Source organism: Ambystoma mexicanum, chromosome 5q, assembly GCF_040938575.1.
Source record: "Ambystoma mexicanum isolate Mex_15411 chromosome 5q, UKY_AmexF1_1, whole genome shotgun sequence".
NCBI lineage: Eukaryota > Metazoa > Chordata > Amphibia > Caudata > Ambystomatidae > Ambystoma > Ambystoma mexicanum.
In genome coordinates this window covers 212,794,354-212,815,288 of record NC_090933.1, presented here as the reverse complement: position 1 = coordinate 212,815,288, position 20,935 = coordinate 212,794,354, and the positions used below count along the sequence as shown (strand labels likewise).

General features: G+C 48.1%; 1 protein-coding gene across 6 annotated transcripts in view; it reads left to right on the top strand.

The window, feature by feature from the left end:
• The window catches only part of ZNF236 (zinc finger protein 236), a 2,444,547-nt gene that overhangs the window by 316,607 nt on the left and 2,107,005 nt on the right, over positions 1-20,935 (top strand). For all 6 annotated transcript variants that reach the window (XM_069620724.1, XM_069620725.1, XM_069620723.1 and 3 more), the window contains one exon: positions 18,886-19,010. In XM_069620724.1, coding sequence (XP_069476825.1) covers positions 18,886-19,010 — 125 coding nt within the window. The remainder of the gene's footprint in view (positions 1-18,885; positions 19,011-20,935) is intronic.

The window sequence follows — 20,935 nt, the reverse complement described above, 5'->3', positions numbered from 1 at the left end:
ATCTTTGAGGAGAGTGCTCAAAGGTACCCTGTAATGGTTCAAACAGATTGGTGAGAGGATGGAGCCTTGGGGGGACCGCGCAGGAGACTTGGAGTCAGTTAGAATGCAACAAGTCTGCCTGAGAGGTAGGAGGTAAATCAATTGAGGACCGTGCCAGAGAATCCCAACCTGTCAGAACGGAGGGAGAGAAGGATGCTGTGGTCGACAGTGTTGAATGCAGCCTAAACGTCAAGGACGAGGAGGAGGTATGAGCCGCCCTAATCTATGATTTGGAGGGTATCACCCACCTGGATGTTGGCTGCTCGATACTACACTTGGGGCGGAACCCTGACCGATAGTCATTTAGGAAGTGGTGGAGTTGGATTCCGGCAAGTAGTTGTGTAGCAACTACTTTTTCCAAGATGCTGCAATAAACAGGTTTGTAATGGGCCGGTAGTTGGCTAGGTAGTTTGGATCTAGGGTTGGTTTGTTCAAAAGAGGTCTTATGAGTCCAGTTTCGAGGGTGTCTGGTGTCTGCGAGGCAGCCATTGAGGATGCCGAGGAGTGTATTGAGCACCAGGACTGTCAATTGTTTAATGATGGAGGCCGGAATTTTATTGTTGGAGTAAGAAGTAGGATTGAGGGAGGCAATCATTTTTAGGAGATCCAGGGCATAGAGACTAAAGAATTTGGTCCAGAGGGGCAGTGTGTGGGTGTGGGTGTGGGTGCGGGTGCAGGGGATGCTAATTCTGTGAGACGTCGATTCAATGGTGTCTTGGATTTTGTCAATTCTTTTCAATAATAAATGTGTTGATTTCATTGCATTTTTCCTGAGTTGCTGATAACTCATTTTTGGGTGAGGGTTTGGTACAATGCTTTACTAATTCAAAGAGGGCTTTACTCCTGTTGGAGGCTGACACAATGATGGTGGAGTAGTAAGCAGCTTCGGCCTCAGTAATCTGCAACCGTGAGGGCGGAAACATTGTTTGTCTTCATACACTTGATATGGGGATTGCTGAAAATTTAGCCGCAATTGCAAGAAACATCTTTAATGCCCCTGGCTCCATGCTGGCTGCAGAGCATACGGTATGTCCTACTCCAACAATTAACGTTTCAGACATCCTCTATTCTTCTCCATGTCTCTGTATTTTCACTTTTATATCGAGACAGACTCCCGAATATGAGTTATTAGTCACACCTACTGATCACGATTCGGAGGCTGGTGTTATATCTTAACCGTCTCCTCTCTTCCTGGTTGGGATGGGTCCAGACCAAGGCCGGCTTGACTTCCATGATTGTTGTTGATCTCAGCACGCAATCGTCGCATGGGTGTATGGCTGGGAACTTGTCTGCTAATCGTTGGATTACTCCTGTTCATAACTTATCAGGTATGCTTCTGAATACAAGATCTTTGTTGAAACACTCTCATGATGTGAGCGCATACATAGAACATAACAACATTGATGTGTGTGCTCTGACGGAAACTTGAGGTCGCAGTGCAACAGGTCCTTCTCTCAACCTCGCTATTCCTGATGGATATGCCATGTCACGGCAGGATAGAGTGGCAGGCAAGGAGGGCGGGGGGGGACTGTGGCTCTGATATTCAAAGCTGAATTGAGTGTTTGGGAAATACGTGGCTAAATTATGAGCGGTATTGAGTCTTTGCACGTTAAGTTCGGTCTCCATGCTGAATCTACTCTGAATCTCCTCTTAATTTATAAGACCCCCTTCCCTGACTGAAGACTTTATCCTGGCCCTATCCAATTATTTGCTAGCCACTCTTAAGCCTAATTCTAGTTTTGTACTATTAGGAGATTCTAATTACTGGTTGGGTCATATAGAGGACGTTTTGGCTGCAGACTTGCAGCAGGTCCTTTCACATCTGGGATTTGAACAAAAGATGTGCATACCCACTCACCAGCCTGGTCATATTCGTAGTTAGGTTTATACTACTAATATCATAAGCAAAGATTTTCAGGCTTCTCCTTGCCCTTAGTCCGATCACATCTTCGTGTACTTTACTTTCTTGTCAGACTTTCCTAAGAAAGTGCAGGACAGGAGAACACAGGGCTCCCTGGCAAGAACCTTAAAGTTGCTTAGGCGGACAGAGTTGAATCTTTGCTAGGTCCCTCTATTCATTTTTCTCCTACTGATTCAGCGGCAGCAATGTCCCATTCTCTGGTAGCTAATTTGGACCTTATTACCAACTCTTGCACCTCTTAAACAGAGACAAACCAGTGAAGGAAAGAAAAGTAAACCCTAGTTTTCACCAGAATGACAGAAACTTAAATCTTCTACTCTTTAGTTGCATTATCCGTGGAAGCTAAACCCTTTACCGGGGCCACTGGCAGCTTACAAAGTAGCTGAAAATCCTATAAACTGTTGATTGTAGAGGTGAAAAAAAAACATTCATAATTCGAGAATCCAGAATGCAGAATCAGATGTTCAAGAACTTTTTTAAATTTTTAAAAGAACAAGAATCTACTCAACAGCCCATGGCCTATCCTTTAATTAAGGATGTAGGTTGGTGCCAGGAAATTCAGAATGGCATGTAAAATAAAATAAATGGCATCAGGACTGACATAGTTCATAAAAAAGATTATCTTTTTTCAGCCTCCAGTAACACCAGGAAAGGGTCGTTTGCCAGATGTCCTACTATTCCCCAATTCAATTTTTCTCCCATTACTGTGGGTGGGTTGTCGGCCGTGGTGGAACAATTGTAGGCAACTAGATGCAAAGGTGATCCCTGTTCATCAATGATAATTAAATCTTGCCCACCCATCCTACTGGATGCCATATGTAAATGTATGAACTTCTCTCTCTTGGAGAGTCATGTACCAGCTGATCTTAAAAAGGCCTGGGTCACCCCCATCTTAAAAAATCCTGGTCTAGCAATTGAGGTGCCGCTTAATTATAGGCCTATAACAAACACACCATTTTTGTTAAACATCTTGGATCGCATTGCCTATAGCCAGATTTCCCAACATTTGAATAAGCATCTTATTCTTAATTGCTGCTAATCAGGCTTTAGACAAGGTTTTGGAACAGAGACTTCACTTCTAGAGTTGAAATTGAGGCTCTTGGAACGTGTTGTCAAGGATTTGCTAATGTTAATAGATCTGTCGGCCGCATTCGACTTGGTCGACCATTCAATTTTGGTCGCCAGACTGGAAGTAGCCGCCAGTTTTTCCCCTGTTGCGACTTGATGGATTAGTTCCTTTTTGGACAATAGAGAAAGCCGAGTTTTTTTTTTGAGGAGGCAGAGTCCAAACTGGTTTCAGTTAACTTTATGGGCCACTTTTTTGCTCTCTTGGAGCAGGAGGGGGTGGTGTTCACCAACTACGCCGACGAGACATGGTGAGTCGTCTGTATTGTAGGCGCTCACTCACAGGACAAGGAAGAACTGAATAGAGTGTATACCATGGTGGAGAGCTGGATGTTATGGAGCAATCTAGCATTGAATAGGGATAAAACGGAGTTGCTGATTATGGACACTCATGCAATGCTCATGCAATGCTCGCCAAGCTTGGCCTGTCCTATACGTTTTCAACTTAGAGAGGTAATGATAACCACCCCCAAAAAAAGTTAACTTCGGAAGTGATTTTCGATCAGCAGCTTAATATGAAAGCGCATGTTGGGAGCCTTGTTTCAGCAGCAGCTTACTACATCAAGCTTCTGCTCATCTTAGACCTTTCATTTCAAGGGCTTCGCCGAGACATTTGGGAGAGCAATTATTGGATCAAAAATAGATTACTGTAGTAGTCTTTTGGTGGGGCTTAGTAAAGTTGACACTAATAGATCACAAGTGGTGCAAAACGGTGCTGTTAGGTTGGTTCTGGATTATCTAGCTGTGACCACATATCTGCTGCCAGATGATCCCTGCATTGGCTCCCTGCAGAGGCGCGTGCTCTTTCGTCTTCTGGTTAGCACCTTTTAATGTAGACTTGGCCTAATGCCCTTGTGCCTGCAAGATCTCATCTCCAATAAAGTGAACAGTAGATCTCTTAGGTCTAGTAACCAGAACTATCTGACTCTCCCTAGATGTAGGACTAAGGAGATAGAAAGTGGAGCTTTTTTCATCGCTTTTTTCATCGCAGCTCCAAAAGCTTGGAACATGCTCTTCCCTGATCTCCCTGATCTTCGATGTCAGGAATCCTTGGAGCCTTTCAAGAAAAAACTGAAAACATGAATGTTTGCCTGATCCATTTGGGCTGTTCAGATTGAGTACTCACCTCGTTTTAGGGCTTCTTGTGTTCTTGTTTAATGTTTTTTCTGCGCCCTGATACCCATGGGTCAATGATTTGTGCAATATAAGCGTCGTAAAGTACTGTTTGTGCATAGAAATTTGAGGTTGCTGAGATCTCCCCAATTTTAGTTTTTGCACTAGCGTTTATCTAGGGTTCTGATTGAGCATTAGTTGGAGGCTAGCTTGGGGCTGTACAATATGGTGGATGGTTTGGTCTTTGGCTGGCTGAATTTTAGGGGCCCCCCCCCCGAGTGTCCTCCGTTTCATAGCAGAGTTGCTGAATCATTTTTGGAGCCCGCTGCATTCCTTGTGGTGAGAAAGTTTCAAAATGTTTCTTCCAGGGAAGGCTTTGAATGAGCGACGTTGAGTGAGGGAGCATTTAGCCTGACCTTTTGTGAGCCGTAGTCGAGATGGTGACTGATAAGGGGATGGTGGTGTGGTCAGACCAGTTAAGTGGGATAGGGTCTGCACAGGTGATGCAGGAAGATGATGTGAAGACTAAGTCTAGGATGTTGCCTTCGTTGTGCATGGGGGAGAGCACAATTTTCTTAAGGTCCATGGAAGCGGTCAGTGCGAAAAGTGTGCTTCGAGTGTGGTCGTCAGCCTGCGATACTGGGATGTTAAAATCACCAAGAAAGACTTGACTAGAATGTGTTAATTTGGCAGAGGAGAGTAAGTTGGAGATGTCTGAAAGGAAAAGTCCCTCCTGTGAGGTGGTCTGTAGATGAAGTGGAAGGTGAATGGATTCCTTATGCGAAAGAGGGAACCGGCAGGTGAGTAATTCAAATGAGCTTGTTCTGGGAGAGGCGATGATGGAGCATGGCCAATCGCTTCTGTGGATAATTGCCACCCCGCCTCCTGCACTTCCTGGTCCGTCGGCATGTCGGATGCAATAGCCTTGGGGTAGGAGAATGTCAAAAACATGGCGAGAATGGGGAAAACATGTTTCAGTGATGAACAAGGCATCAAGGTTTTTGTACGAGATGAGGTGCGCAATCTCTACAGCGTGAGCGACTGCTGAGCGAGCATTGATTGACATGAGGGCGTGTGCATGTGGTCCATGTGTGTTGGATTGGGGCAAGGGCAATATTGATGAGGTTTGCTAGGGTAGCTTGCCGGGGCTGCCCAGGGCACTTGACCATTCGAACCCTAATGATAGTGGGGATTGGCTGCGGAGGTAGCGGACACATTGCTACTGCTACTAATCACCAAAACAATTAGTCTGTAGGTGAAATGCAGCTTAGCAGAACAGTCCATTGGCCCTGTTGGGCCGGAACAGGCACAAACAGGTGATGTCTTTGTCTTCACCCGTCCTTTGCTAAGGACGCCTGATTAAATAGGTGGTGGGTGGAGCAACTGAGTGGCAGGACCTGGATACGTGACCAGCAGGCTACCTAACGCTGTCTGCCTGGAGCTGGCCTAGAGTCCTTAAGTAGAGGCTTGGAAGGTCTGAAAACTGGAGATGGGCGGAGCTAGTTGCCATCACCTTTGCAAGATGTGTGGGGGAAATCCAGGCTCTCTCGTGCAAAGCGGCCTACTTGACTTGCTGTAAATCTGACCCAGTTCTTCGCACAAACCCTGTCTCCCTGCACATACTGCACTTCTGGGATGTGGTGCGAGCCCTGAAATTCGACATCTCTAACACTAAAGGCTTCTGCAAGTCTTATCAGCTGTTTGTGATGCTTGGTCCGCCTGGAATGAGCAATTCTCTTTTGAAGTCATCCATTGCACAGTGGCTGTCCTGCATTTCATACTGTCATCAGCTGGCTAACAAGCCTCTTGATGGCACGCCCAAGGCCGATTCTACAAGGGATTTTGCTGCTGGGATGGCTTTCTTCTCCGGTGTTCTCGTGCTGGATATTTGCGGGGCTGCCACATGGAGATCGATACCTACCTTCCCAAGGTTTTACTGCATTGACAGGGATTCCATGAGGAGTCCAGAGTCGGCCAAACAGTACTAGCAACCTGTTTGGGTGAGTTTTTTCTGAGGTGAATGTGTCCTTCAGGTGCACTTTGCCTCCCCTGCTGTTGCTATTGTGTGTGTAAAGGTCTGTAATATATTCAAACAGCATGTAAATCTCTGAAATATCTAATGCTTTGAGAGGAAAAACTTACTTACCTGCAACTCCTGTTCTGCGTCATTTGGTATCTTTCATGGATTTACGTTCAACCCTCCCACCTATCCCTCTTGCAGCTCTTCTTGGCTCATATTGCTATGTTCACATGTGTGACCAAAATCTGAAGATGGCCTGCACGGGCAGAGCTAAGGGAGACTAGTCAATTGGCTGTGGGCAATATGACCCAAAGTGACTCCAATAGAGCACTAAAGTGACAGCCATTTTAAAAATGTAAATATAAACTGCTTTACTGTTACAGAGGATTCCCAGCCTGAGGGGGGAATATTCAAACCGCATGTCTATGAAGGCTACCAATGCTTGAGAATGGGAGTTACAGCCATGTAACTAATTCCTTTTGGGTGTATGTTTTGAGGTAATTTCTTCAATGTAAGATATAGCTGTGGGTGCAGGTTTTGAGGTCTGGTAATATAAGGTGTACATTATTTTTATTTGTTTTACTTTTACATTTTTTCTTTTTTTTAGAATTTATTGTATGTTTACGATGTGTGCAAGTTATGCTTCCAACAACATTGGTTTGTAATGTTCATGTTATTTTATGGTTTTCAGTGCTTGTAACAGTTAAACCTTTATTATTAATGTTAAGATTTGTTAACATTTCATAAATAGCATTCTTAACTTTTTTTTTAACCCTCTCCCACCCCCTCACCCGCTGATTTAGTATTGTATATGTTGTTTGTGAATTCTATGTCCCGACCGGAGGCGAGCATTATGCTTAACTTTATTAACTGCTTTCAACTGCCTTTTAAATCTTTTTTAATAAGTCAAAGCTGTAAACAAAACAAGAAAAAAACAAAAAAGGAAAGCAGTGGCCCTAAAAAGACAAGTTCCATTAATTCCTTGTAGCCTGGTAGTCCTGAGCCTCTGTCTCATTGTCCAATCAGGGCTCCTCACTAGGTACAAATCTCTGTTTCCCTAGGTCCTTTCCTCTTCTTATTTGCTGTAGTCCGACAGCTAAGTCACATTTACATAGTTTCTTTTTAATAAGGTTGCCATAGTTTTTAATGATTGTATATTATGGTGTAATTGTCATGGAATGTGCGCTAATCGGACAAAGTTATTTATAACGGTATCCGCACATTACACGTTTTTTTGTTGCAAGCGCCACAATGGGTTAGTTTTTATTTCTTATTTCGGAAAGCATGTGCGATTCCGAGAGCATTCAGCCATTTGAAGTGGACCGGGCCCGCAAGCAACCTTGCTTGCCTCGGGGCTCCATTCTGTGTCTTTCCACAAGGCCAACATACGTCAGGCTTTTCTGTCAGCCGCAGCGTCGGATGAGACCTATTCGCCCATATGGGCATGACGCACTAGCCTTTTGCGGCGCATGCGTGCTCAAAGCATTCTCGGAAGACATTCCAAAGCAAACGTAACAATTCAAATTCCTCTGTGCTCCAATCCCAATCAGCTTACGCGAGAAAGACATCCTTCTACAGCGTTGCTAGAGCTTTCAAAATGCAGATCTCCTGCATAATAAAAAAAAAGAAATTATTAAGAAGGAAAGAAGATCGAAAAGGCGAGAGTTCAATTTCAAGATTACTGGACAGGCACCTTAGAGGACAATTGCCTCAAGCGAAGGAAGTGAGGACATGGGAGAGGAAGAGACAGACTTCTCTCAGAGTTTTAAGAATGTATTGGGGACTCCTTAGTAAAGGCTGTTGCTCAGGGAGTGAAGCCCCTACAGGAAAGACTGCAGTTCCTAGAAGATATATTAGGCAAGGAAGCTTGCGACCTAGTGGGTCCAGGGGAGGGAATCTACACTGATGAGCCCTGCAAGGAGGGCGACAAGGGGAGCAACTCAGCCTGGAAGAGAAAAGCCTCTTCTACTCCCCGGGCACAGTGATGAGGACGATGAAAAAGCCCCAGGAGGCCGCTGACGCCTTTTTAATAGGCTAATCAGCCATGCCCAGCCTGTTAAGGGACTCTCCTCCTCAGAGGAATATGATTGGTACGAAGAAGAAAATGAAGACAATGCAAGCATTGGAAATGAGAGCATAAATACCCAGAGCAGACCCATCAGGGGGACTAAAGCCAGCAAATCGGAGGTTCCCCAGGAAGATGATATGTCAGACATGTTTGAGCCCGACATCATCATACACCCAGATTGGCTACCGCCACCGAGTGGCGATATATATGGCGCAGAAAATGCACAGGCCATTGGAGAAGGAGACTAGATTCCGTTTGAAAGCAGAATGCCCAAGGCCAGAGTTAGCCGGAAGAGTAGCAGACATGCCGGAACTGTATTCTAAGGTGCTAACTTTTGTGACCAAGGCCGGGAAAGATGCCAGAAAAGGCATAGATTGAGGCTGGAGATCATGCCAGGACAAAATACTTGATATCGCTGGGCCCATTGCAAAAATGATGGACCTGGCTGAGAGCCAGGGACGCTGGGGAGCTGGTCGCCCCGCATATCCTAGCAGGCTGGGCACAGCGAGCGGTATGTATGCTAGGTAATGCGAACTGCGCAGTATCATCGGAGAGGTGCTGAACCATGCTATTGAAGATTAACAAGCTTGGAGACCTAGCCTCCTATGAAGCAGGAGAAGGAGCGCAAGGCTTACTCTACAGAGAGGCCTTTGTTAAAGAGATGAATGCATTTGTAGGAACATTCACAGCGCTGGAACAAGGGCAAGCTTCCATCAGAAAAGTTTTTCCAGGAAAGGGTTTTTGCAGGGTCTGGCCGACAGGGGGGGCCATTTGACTGGCCGTCCCAGAGCGCAATATTTGGAAGCGAGGCAGCAGGACGAGTTCTTTCCTCAACAGGGGTCGAGGTTACAAAGGTTGAGAATACTATAGACCACCAGGAAGTACCACAGGTGAGAACGCACAGGGTACCATATCCCCAAGTAGGAGGGAGGATTACACTTTATTTAAGCAATTGGCGCAAGCTGTCTTCTGACGTGTGGGTGTTGCCAATCATTCAGGGGTTAGAGCTAGAGTTTCTAGAGACTCCCAAGCAGCACAAGCCGCCTCCACGCATGCATATCACCCGAGCAAAGGGAGATTTAAACGCTGGTGCAGAAGAATGCTATAGAGAAAGCAAAACCTCTGCCAACCTGATTCTTGAGCAACATGTTCTTAGTGCACCGCAAAGCCAAGGTGCGGCCAGTCATACATCCTAAAAGAGATGAACAGTTGGCTAATGTACAGACACTTCAAGATGGAGGAACTCCATCTTTCGGGGGTACATGCTCAAGAAAAACGATTGGTTATCACGGCTGGATTTGAAGGACGCATATCCGACAATCCCTGTAGCCGCGGAATTCCGCCTCTTGCCGTATCAACTGTCCATATGCAAACATCACACTAGTTCTTAATTGCTGAGTATCTATTATCACTAGCCAGTGGCACATTCTGAGGCCTGACTGTAGGGTCTGTAGTTATGGGGCTATTTCTGGTACTGTAGTATGTATCTATGTGTGTGTGTTAGAGTGGCCTGGAGTCTGTGTAAGGTATTGGGGCAGGTGTTAGTGCGATTCCCATTGGCCAACTCTATTTGAGGGTGCAGGAATAGTTGAAGGTCTTAAATAGGAGGAAGATGTTTTCAGTAGATGATTGCGTGGTTGCGTTGAATTTATCAGATTCCAAATGAAAAGAGGACTAAGCATGCTTGCACCCAGCAAATTCCTCAGTTTGACTTTTGAGTGTTGACAGCACTCTCTGAGCAGCATCTAACTTTAAATATTATGAGAGGCGAGTTTTACATGTTGTTAATAATGTTTACTTGGTTTTTTAAATACATTTGTAAGTAGTCAGATATTGTGTATGTCTACTCTGGGGCTGTTATCTACTACTTTCCTTTCTAAACGTTTTAGCCTCCTGGTGTGACATTGTGGCAGAGGAGTATGGAGTGCATAATGAACTACTATGGCCCCACAGCAAGGGTATACATAAATGTCAGCAGGGTTATTCTTTTCATTTTTATGTTAGGTGAGAGTAAGTGGTATTTGATTTGTTTGATTCCCTCATTCCTCCTCTATCCCCACCCCCTGCAATGATGGTTCGCTGGTACAGCAGAGAGGGGTGGAAAAAGGATTCAGGTAGCTGTACACAACATACGTTGGCATTGGTAGCTTTCAACGACTAGGTGTATTCCACCCGAGCGACATCATAGACCACTCCTGTGTCACTCTCCTCGTCTAGCAGATGCCGCTAAGAATCCCTGTAGTTGATGGCTTTTCATCTATAATTCCTGCTAACCTTAATTGACTTGCTAATATTTTTGTTTTCCCTTTGCTATAGAAGTTGGCTTACTAACATACATATTTTTGGTAGGACTGTATACTTTTTAGTATTTGGGCATGGGGTCTTTTAGTTTTAAGGTGTACCTACCAGCTTTATTGGAGACTGATGCTGTAGCATGTTGTACATCCCTTGACAGAATTTCTTTCCTGGTGGTTTTGATGTGCTTTGGCTGTGGCACATAGGTGAAACAGATTCTATAAATACATGTACCTTTTTATATTAACAATGTTTAGTGGGGCGGAGTAAGTTATGTTGGTACTGCACAGGTCTGGTGATATATTTAATGTTTACTGGTAACGGTAAAGTTTCTTAGTAACAAAGTGAACGTTTTCTTCGAATCCTTCACGTTTTCCCCAACATAGTAGCTTAGAATGCTTAAGTCGTGTCGTGTATCTTTTTTTTTAGGCAATGTGTAGCTAATTTGTGTACATGTTTTGCCTTAGGGTGTTCAGTCTTCTTATTGTCTCCTATGTCACAGATGGCCCCAAGAATACAACAACTCTTGAAGACTGTTGAATGATTTTTATTTGTTTTGTAGTTAACAGGCTTTCTAAGGGCTGTCCCTCGGTCTTATCTAGAAAATGGGCAGTCCCTCCCTAACACAGGTGTCCCTCAACCCCAGATTAGTCACTAGAGATCAGCAACCCCTACTGTGTAAAGCCTGTCTTAATGAAGGTGATGGCATAAAGGCACACTCCTTATCGATCTGTCTTTCTCAGGGAACAATCTAAGTGATCCCTTTGACTTGGATCAGATTTTTGGCACCTTTCGGAGAATCGGGCCCCATTCTTTCTTATCCTTTAGTTCTGACTATTCTTCTCCCTACTTCGAGCTGTCGCACTCCTTCCCATCTCTTACTCTCCTACCTCCTACTCTACCCACTTTCTCGCCTCCTTTTCCCTGACACTTCCTCCTCTGTCCCTCTTATGTGCCTCTCTAGTAACCTCCCTCATCATTTGCTATTACTCAGTACTACTCTCCCCTCTACTACTGCCACTATTCTCCTTACTACAGACTACCACTACTGTTCCCCTCACCACTGCTACTATTCAACTCTCTACTCTTACTCTCCCCTCCACTGTGCTAATAACCCCCACTCTATTACTACTCTCCCTGCACCCCGGCATCCTCCTTTACCTCCTCACTCGCCCTGTCTTTCACTACCACTTACACACCCTACATGCATACTCCATTCAGAGTACCCCTCTCTGCCACCAACCAATATCTCACCTTTCGAGGGGATTGGTTCCTCCGACGTATTCCACATCTGACAGGTAATCACCACAGCTGTGCTGCTTTGGAAAATGTGTCTGCGTCCTGCGTTGATGACGTCGATACGCTGTCCTCGAGGGCCTCCGTCGAGCCGACGTCACCGGATGTTAAAAGTAGGATGCCCGTAGCCTAAGTTCCATTTTTTTTTTTCCGCGAACCTGTTCACTTCAGAGATCTCGGCGCACCTCGGTTCTTCTGATTTCTATTGGTTCTTCGAACTTGGTTGTTTGTGAAGATATCATGTCTTCGTTTTCTTCTACCCCGCAGTTGGGATTCAAGAAGTGTCGGGACTGCGGTTCCAAGATGTCGCTTATGAGCCCGCACGACATCTGCCTCTGGTACCTCGGCGAGGACCATGCCACTGATGACTGACGATTGCCAGTCTGACGTCGAAGGCCTTGCGGTCACGGAAGAAGCAGCTATCTGTAGGTAGGGTTTCCAAACCCCGAAAGTCAAAATCTGCTGGGCTTTCAACCGACGATTCGAGGGGCGACTCTCTGCGTCGGCGTAAGTCCAGGGGATCTTGTCCCAGAGTGGTTCCCGCCATTCCTCTGCCTCTTCGAAGCACTCGCGGAAGCACTGTCACTGGTCGTCTTCCCCATCCTCGTCCGAGGACTCTGCCAGACGGCGGGTTGCTTGTCCCAACAAGCATTCCTCTCCTGTGGAATGGGACGCATTTCGTAAGGATATGGCGATTTTCAAATCGCAGGGCTCTGTTCCATCCGCGCCTTGAGAGAAGCCGGCAGGGAACGCGCTAGTGCCAACGCTCGCACGCCTTCGGGCTTGGGCGATCGGCGCGATCATCGGGAGCCGTCGAGGTCCCGCTCGGACAAGGTGGATCGCTCTAGCCTGCCCGCTCCAGGTCCCAGTCCTCAACGCCCTCAAAACCGTCAGAGCCTGTGAGGTCTTCTAAGAAGACGTCGACGCCATCGGCGCCATGTCCGTCGAGGGACTCTCTCGAGGCTCCGCTTCCGAGGAAGTCGTCGACGCCATTGGCGCAGAGGCCGTAGAAGGACACGCTCTGGGCACCGCCCTCGAGGCCTGTGTCGAAGCCATCGGCTCCACGCCGATTCCGTCGACGCCTTTTGTGGAGGCTTTTCCGGTGGTACCCCGTGCATCGGTGGAAACTCTGAGGAAGGGCTTGAAGTCAGTGAGGCCTGTATTTGAACCTTTTTGTGTGCCCTCATCCAGGGACAGATATCTTGGACCAAGGTCCACCCACTGACCCGGTGCTGCCATTTAAATGGCTTTACAAAGAAGGGTGGCAGCAGCGGCAGCGGCTTGGACTGCTCCGGAGAGTCTACCCGCAGTGAATAAGTTGTTGCCGAAAAAATACCGTCCAGCCAGTGGCGACCCCGGCTACTTGACTTTGCACCCTACTCCGGAGAGTTTGGTGGTGCAGGCCCCAGCGAAGCAGGCGTCGTACCCTACCATCCTTCCTGATAGGGACGACAAGCGTTTCGACGGTTGGGCGAAGAAAGTATTTTCATCTGGGGGTATGGCTTTAAAGGCAGCCAACTCCGTTTGTGCCTTGTCAAGATTCACTCACACTCTGTGGAATTGTGTATCTTTGGCGGCTGAACATATTACCGAAGGGGAGGAATGGGATGGTTTTCTTGCCCTCGTTCAGGATGGCAAGGATGCCATTTGTGAATCCGTTCAGTCGGGTCTGGACGTGGCGGACTGTGTCAGCCGGTCCATGGCGGCGAGCACAGTGATGCGAAGGTTTGCGTGGTTGCGGAAGTCGGGATTTGCTCCTGATGTACAGGCCCGGCTTCTCAACATGCCCTTTGATGGTGACTATCTTTTTGGCAGCAAGGCTGACGAGAGCCTTGAGAGGTTGCAGACCTCCAAAGCTGCAGCAAAGTCGTTGAGCGCTGCAGTGCGTCAACCTCCCCTCCATTGCTGTCCCCTAGGACGAAAAGGCGGAGGTTCCTTTCGATACTATTCGTCCTTTGGTAGACCGAGGGGGGCGGCCAGTCAAAGGGGCCAATGTAGGAGTACCAGAGGCATGGTTCGCCGGTTGGGGGGGGAAGGCTGGCGCAGAATCTTCTAGATTGGCGTGCCATTACTTCAGATGTATGGGTTCTGGAGATCATAGCCCACGGCTACTGTCTTCCTTTCCGGCAGAGGCCTCACGACAATCCACCAGGGAATCTCTCTTTGAAGAGTCTGGAAAATCAAATCCCTACTGGAGAAAGGCGCCATAGAACTGGTGCCTGTAGCGGAGAGGCACAAGGGATGGTATTCCCCATATTTTTTGATCCCGAAAAAAGACGGGGGATTGAGACCCATCATGGACTTGTGTGGTTTGAACAAGCTCCTCAGGAAGGACAAGTTCAAGATGGTTACTCTTTCTAAAGTCCTCCAGGCCCTTCAACTTCAGGACTGGTTGGTGTCTCTCGACCTCAAGGACGCTTACTTTCATGTACTGATCCATCCCAAGCACAAGAAGTACCTGAGGTTCATGGTTGGCGACTCGCACTTTCAGTTTCGGCTCCTGCCATTCAGATTGACCTCCGCCCCAAGGGTCTTCACCAAGCTCATGGTGGTGGTGGCAGCGTATCTCAGGAAAGGGGGGGATTCACGTCTACCCCTACCTGGACGATTGGTTGATCAGGGCGCGCTCTGCCGAGAAAGTCCGGAATCATCTGCAAGTCACCTGCCACTCCCTTCACAGGCTGGGCTTCTCACTCAACTTAAAGAAGTCCCACTTGACACCTACCCAGCAGCTCCAGTACATCGGAGCAGCGCTCGACACATCCCTGGGGCTGTTTGTCTACCCAGGTGAGGGCTTCTCACATTCTGCAGATGGTGAACAAGTTTCAACATGCCCAGAGTCTCCCGGCATTAGAGTTCTTGAGGTTGCTCGGCCTCATGGCATCCTGCATTCTCCTGGTGCCAGAGGCCAGGCTGCGGATGAGATCTCTGCAGTGGGCTCTCAAGATGCAGTGGTCACAGTCCTCCGGCAGGATGTTGTATCCCGTTCAGGTGCCGCCCTCGGTCGCCAGGGATCTTCTGTGGTGGGCCGTCGAAGGTAATCTGATGAAGGGGGCTCCATTTTGGCTACCCTGGCCGGAGGTGACGATCATGACGGACGCATCCCTCATGGGATGGGGAGCTCATGCCAACGAGTTGAAAGTCAGCGGTCGTTGGTCTCCGTCGGAGTCCAGAGTCCTTATGAATCTGTTGGAGCTGAGGGCCGTCAGGCTAGCCCTGAAGGCTTTTCTGCCGTCTGTGCAGGCGTAGAATGTCCTGATTCTGACGGACAATACAGTGGCCATGCACTACCTCAACAAAAAGGGAGGGGCAGGGTCTCTCCCTCTGTGCAGAGAGGCGATGCAGCTCTTGTTCTCGGCCATCCAGCAGGAAATTTCGATCTCGCCAGTTCATCTGGCCGGAAACGAAAACGAGGCGGCGGATGCCCTGAGCAGGCAGAGCACGGTCTCTCACGAGTGGGAGCTGGCTCAGGAGATTCTCCTGGAGATCTTTGCCCATTGTGGGACCCCACAAGTGGATCTCTTCGCCACCATTGTCAACCGGAAGTGCAAAAGATTCTGCTCGCGGGAATTTCCTCCAAGAGGAGCCTTAGGGGACGCGTTCGTACTGGAGTGGTCCTTCCCACTGCTGTACTCGTTTCCTCCAGTCCCTGTCATTCCGCAAGTGCTGCGGAGGTTACGGAGGTTTGGTTCCCGAATAATCCTCATTGCTCCGGCATAGGCCAGGAGAACGTGGTACCCGGACCTTCTCGACATGTCCATCTGCCCTCCATGCCGTCTTCCCTACCGAGACGATCTGCTCTCATGGGACGGGGGTCAGGTTCTCCATCCAGAGGTCAAGTCTCTCAACTTTCATGCTTGGATTCTGAAAGGTTGAGGTATAAGGATTGGGACCTCCCTGAAGATGTGATGGAGGTGTTGCTTTCGGCCAGAAGACCCGCAACAAAGTCCCTGTACCGTTGCCGTTGGAGAAAGTTCTGCGACTGGTGCAGGGTTAAGAATGTGAATCCTTTTTCATGTGCCATTCCTGTGGTTCTGTCTTTTTTGTTTTTGTTATCCCACAAGGGCCTGCAAGTGGGTACCATTAAAGGTTACCTGGCGGCGCTGTCCATATTTAAGCGCTCGTCTGAGGAATGTTCTTATTTTAAGATTCCTTTGATTTCTCAGTTTAGGAAAGGGCTCATTAATGTGTTCCCACAGTCTCCTTTCCAGGTGCCCGGTTGGGATTTGAACCTGGTTCTAAAATTCCTAATGGGAGCTCCGTTTGAGCCTTTACATTCTTGTCCTTTTAGACTGTTGACCTTTAAAACTGTATTTTTAGTTGCGGTTACTTCTGCTCACAGATACGCTAGAAGGCGTTTGGGACAAGCTGTTACCAAGCAGACTTTGTCTAGATTGAATATCTTGACAATCTCTGAATATTACCTTCCACCCATCCCTTTTGTGGTCAGTTTGTTTCTCCTTGTGAGAGACGGTATGCCCAGACATGGGTCCCTTGCTCGCTGCGCCACAGGGAACCAGGATGCACCTCACTGAGGAGGTCCAACAAGGCCGAAACATGTCTGGGGTTGCTTGGTTTTCTGTGCAGTGGGGACCTGGCTTAGCAGTTCGGGCTGGGCTGCTACCTTCGGTGGCGGCAGCTGCTGACTGATTTGCACATGGCTGGTCCCCTTTTGCAATGGCGCAGTCGGGCTAAAAAACGGTGGTGTGGAAAGTTGCCCAGAGCAATTGTCAGTGGTTTAGATTCATTCGAAACCTTCCAACCATCACTTTTGTGGTTAGATGGATTATCTTGACAATCTCTGAATATTACCGTTTGGTGGGTAAGGACCCTCCGGTAGGCTTATGGGCCCATTCTACTAGGGGTGTGGCTGCCTCTACTGCTCTGCAGAGGGGTTTTCCCATTCGTAACATTTGTGAAGCAGCCACATGGGCCTCTGCCTTACTTTTGTCAGACACTACTCCCTGGATTCTATCCATGGGCAAGATTTGGCCTTTGGTAAGGCAGTCCTCTATTCTGCAATTTGATTGGGCATTCTAAAATTCTAAATTCTTTTCCCACCTCCATACGTTGGTACTGCTTTGGGAGTCTGTCATAGATGTGGAATACGTCGGAGGAACCAATCCCCTCGAAGAACAAGTTACTTTCTTACCTGGTAACGTTCTTTCAATGGGATGTTCCGACGACGTATTCCACATTGAACCCTCCCAGCCTGTCCCTCTACAGAATTTCTTATACGATTGCAGCTTAAGTTTCCGCAAGGCTTTCTCTAGTCATTCTGGCAGACGATTTGTGCCACACGTTTTGGGGAAAAAACTACAACTGAGGCTACGGGCGTCGTGTGTCCTACTTATAACATCCGGTGACGTCGGCTCGACGGAGGTCCTCGAGGACAGCGTATCGATGTCATCGACACAGGACGCAGAAAAAAAAATTCTGAGGCAGCACAGCTGTGTTGATTACCTGTCATAGATGTGGAATACGTCGGAGGAACATCCCATGGAAAGAACGTTACCAGACCAGGTAAGAAAGTAACTTGTGCTCCTTCAATAACTGCGTCACACACTCTTCTACTCAGTTCTTCCTATGCCTAGTCTCTTGGTCTTCCTGTTCCTACCTTGACCTCGCACGAATAACCACACCTTCCCGTTTCCTTTCCTCCCTATATCCTTCCCTTTCTTTTTCATTGGCAAGCGTCTTCTGCTAGTTCCTGGACTGTGCTTTTTTTCCCAGGAGTTTGGAAGGGGGGGGGGTGAGAGTTGTTAAAAAACATCAAAGCTTCAAAAGGAGCCTTTAGCCCTCCCCTTTTTCGTGCATGGGTTCGCTTGTTCCCACCATGGCAATCTGCCACAGGTAATGTCCCAGTCTGTGTGTGGATCTGCAGGTGGGGAGATGCTGGTTTGACGAGGACCTGCATTGCAACTGTTGTATTGGTCAGTGAAGTATCCTGAAGCTTGCAAGTCCCGCTGGGCGCTCTACACATGGTCTGACACTGGCGTGGTAGGTGGTTGACATGCTCTTCGTGCACAGTCTGACACAGCTGTCTTGCTCTGCACCAGCACTTTAGCTTGCATAGCGACAGGCTGCTGCTGGGCTGCTTTTCGGATTCTTCTGGTGCTTAGTCTGGTTTTGACTTCTAACGGTGGTCTGGTGGTGGTTCTGTGGTCATGAGTGTAGAGGTAGTTTGATGTAGGAGGGAAAGAGGAAGACACTAACCAGAATGGGGCTGTGCAGGCATAGGGTGATATAAAGTGGTACCTCTGTCATTGAGCTAGGCCCAAAGGGAAGGGAAGGGGTAGGAGCTAGCACCCACTCCACTCCCAGACCCTGCCTCTTGGAACGACTGGATGACGTTAACCCTGGTAGGCCTCCCACGCCATGCTTATGGGGGGGGGGGGGTCTCTGCCCCTAACTCACAGATTGCTGGTCCTCTCACTCCTAGAGTTGTGGGTTTTGGGTGCAGTTGGACAGCTGTTGGAGCATTCAGTTATCCTCAGGATAGGGTCCTTATTGGCTACTATGACTTGAAGCTGTCATTACCTATATACTGAAGGTAATATTTGTATTTGTTGTTAATTCTACAGATTACAATAGCTATTTAACTGATCTGGTTATGTGGTTATTAAATTCAGTTCAAGTTTTTAGAAGTAGGAAATGTCTTGGCCTAATGATAATGTTGTGCATAATCCTTGGTGTACTGATGATTGATTGGTGGTAGCTGATAAATCATATTTGCCTAAATTACTTGTTCTTAACCAAATCATTTCCATTTGCAATTATTTGAATAGGAAATGCAAAATTGAATGTTGTACTGTTGTGCTGTATGGTGCTGTTGAAAGGTTCTGTTGAAAGCTGTTTACTAAAGATATTAACATGAGGATTGTTACATTTTTTTCAGTTTTGTGTTTTCATATAGACAATGCAAATGTGAGATCTAATGTAAATTGATTACACTTGGATTATGTGGTGAACATTGTGGGAAACATTTTCTTATTCTTTTCTTGTCAGGATACCGTTACCAAAACCGTACAATAAAAATGTTGATAGGAGTAGATTTGCAAACTCGTGTCCACACTGTGGAAAGACCTTCCAGAAGCCAAGCCAGTTAACTCGTCACATTAGAATACATACAGGTAAAGTGGGAATGCAAGTGTGTGACCAATTGTTTGTGGCACTGTAACGTTTAATAAATGAATACCATACTCGTCTATGGAAATGGCTCAAGGCAGAGACTGCTTGTAGAAAACCTTATTATACCCCCCAGATTGTGAGAAATGTACTTCTTGAGGTGAACATGGCATCCAGAAAGTATGCCTAGAACCATCCCTGGCCTCTAACCCAATTAATTGTTTTCTCTGCACCACAGGTCCCACTGTCAAGTATTTATTTGAAACATGCTATTTCGAGGGGATTGGGTCCTCCGACGTATTCCAGATCTATGACAGTAATCATCACAGCTGTGCTGCTTCATAAAATCTGTTGGCGTCTGCGTCGATGACGCTGATATGCCGTCCTCTAGGGCCTCCGTCGAGCCGACGTCACCGGATGTTATAAGTAGGACGCACGATGCCCATAGCCTCAGTTCTGTTTTCTCCACGAACGTGTTCACTTCGGAGATCTCAGCGTGCCTCGATTCTACTGAATCCTGTTCCTTTGGTTCGTCGAACCTGTTTCTTCGTTACTACTCGTAAGCATGATGTCTTCGGCTTCTTCCACCCCGCGGTGCGGGTTTATGAAGTGTCGGGTGTGCGAGTCCAAGATGTTGCTAACAGATACGCACAACGCTTGCCTCTGGTGCCTCGGGGAGGACCATGATACGGACGACTGTCGACTGCCAATCGCTCACATCGAAGGCCTTGCGGGAGTGTAAGAAGAAGCTGTCGGTCGGTAAGGTGGCCAAACCCTGTAAGTCGCTTCCACTGGTCTTTCGACAAATGATTCGAGGGGCGACTCTCTGCATCGTCGTCGTGAGTCTGGGGGTTCTCGGTCTGGGAGTCGGTCCCGCCATTCCTCTGCCTCGTCGAGGCACTCCAGGAAGCGCGTCACAGGTCGCCTTCCCCGTCATCTTCTGAGGACTTCGCCCGTCGGCGGGTTGCTTGTCTCAACAAGCATTCCACTACTGAGAAATGGGATTCCTTCCGAAAGGAGATGTTGGCGATTATTCAATCGCAGGGCTCTGGTCCGTCCGTGCCGGCTGAGGACACCGGTCGTGGCCGTGCTAGAGACACCGCTCGTCCGCCTTCGGGCTCGAGCAGTCGTTGCGACCACTGGTCGCCTTCGAGGTCCCGGTCGGACAAGGATGGTCGCTCTAGGCATGCCCGTTCCAGGTCCCAGTCCTCGACGCCCTTGAGACCGCGAGAACCTGTGCAGTCTTCGAGGAAGACTTCGACGTCGGCGGCGCTGAGATCGTCAACGGACTCTCTGGAGGCCCCGCCTCCGAGGAAGTCTTCGACGCCATCGGCGCCCAGGCTGTTGAGAGACACGCTCGGGGCTCTGCCCTCGAGGCTGGTGTCGACGCCGTTGAAGCCGTCGGCGCCACGCTCGACACCGATTCCATCGACACCCTCGACGTGGCTTTGTCGGGGATGCCTCGTGGTACGGGAGACCCTCCTCCCCAGAAAGGCTCTGGCTAAGGCAAAACATGTCTTTGTTCCTTTTTCAGTTCCCTCTTTCCAGCCTCTGGATTATATTTCAGAGGTGGATGAGGTATCTGAGGAAGGTGAGGTTCCTGCAGGTGTTCCTGATGACATTGTTTCTGGTCACATCAGTCGCCGCACAACGCCAGTGTTCTAGACACCTCTCCGGAGGTGGAGTTTGGTAGGCCGGAGCCTGGCACGCATGCTGACTCCTCATACCGGCGTCTCATGTCAAGGGTCACAGATTACCTGGGGTGGTCTGTCCCCCCTGGGGATTTTCAGCAGGATGACCTGACTGATATCCTGGATCAAGGTCCTCCAACTGACCTGGTGCTGCCATTCCATATGGCCTTGCAGAGAAGGGTGGCTGTGGCTTGGACCCCTGCCCAGCCAGTGGCGACCCCTGCTACTTGACCACGCAC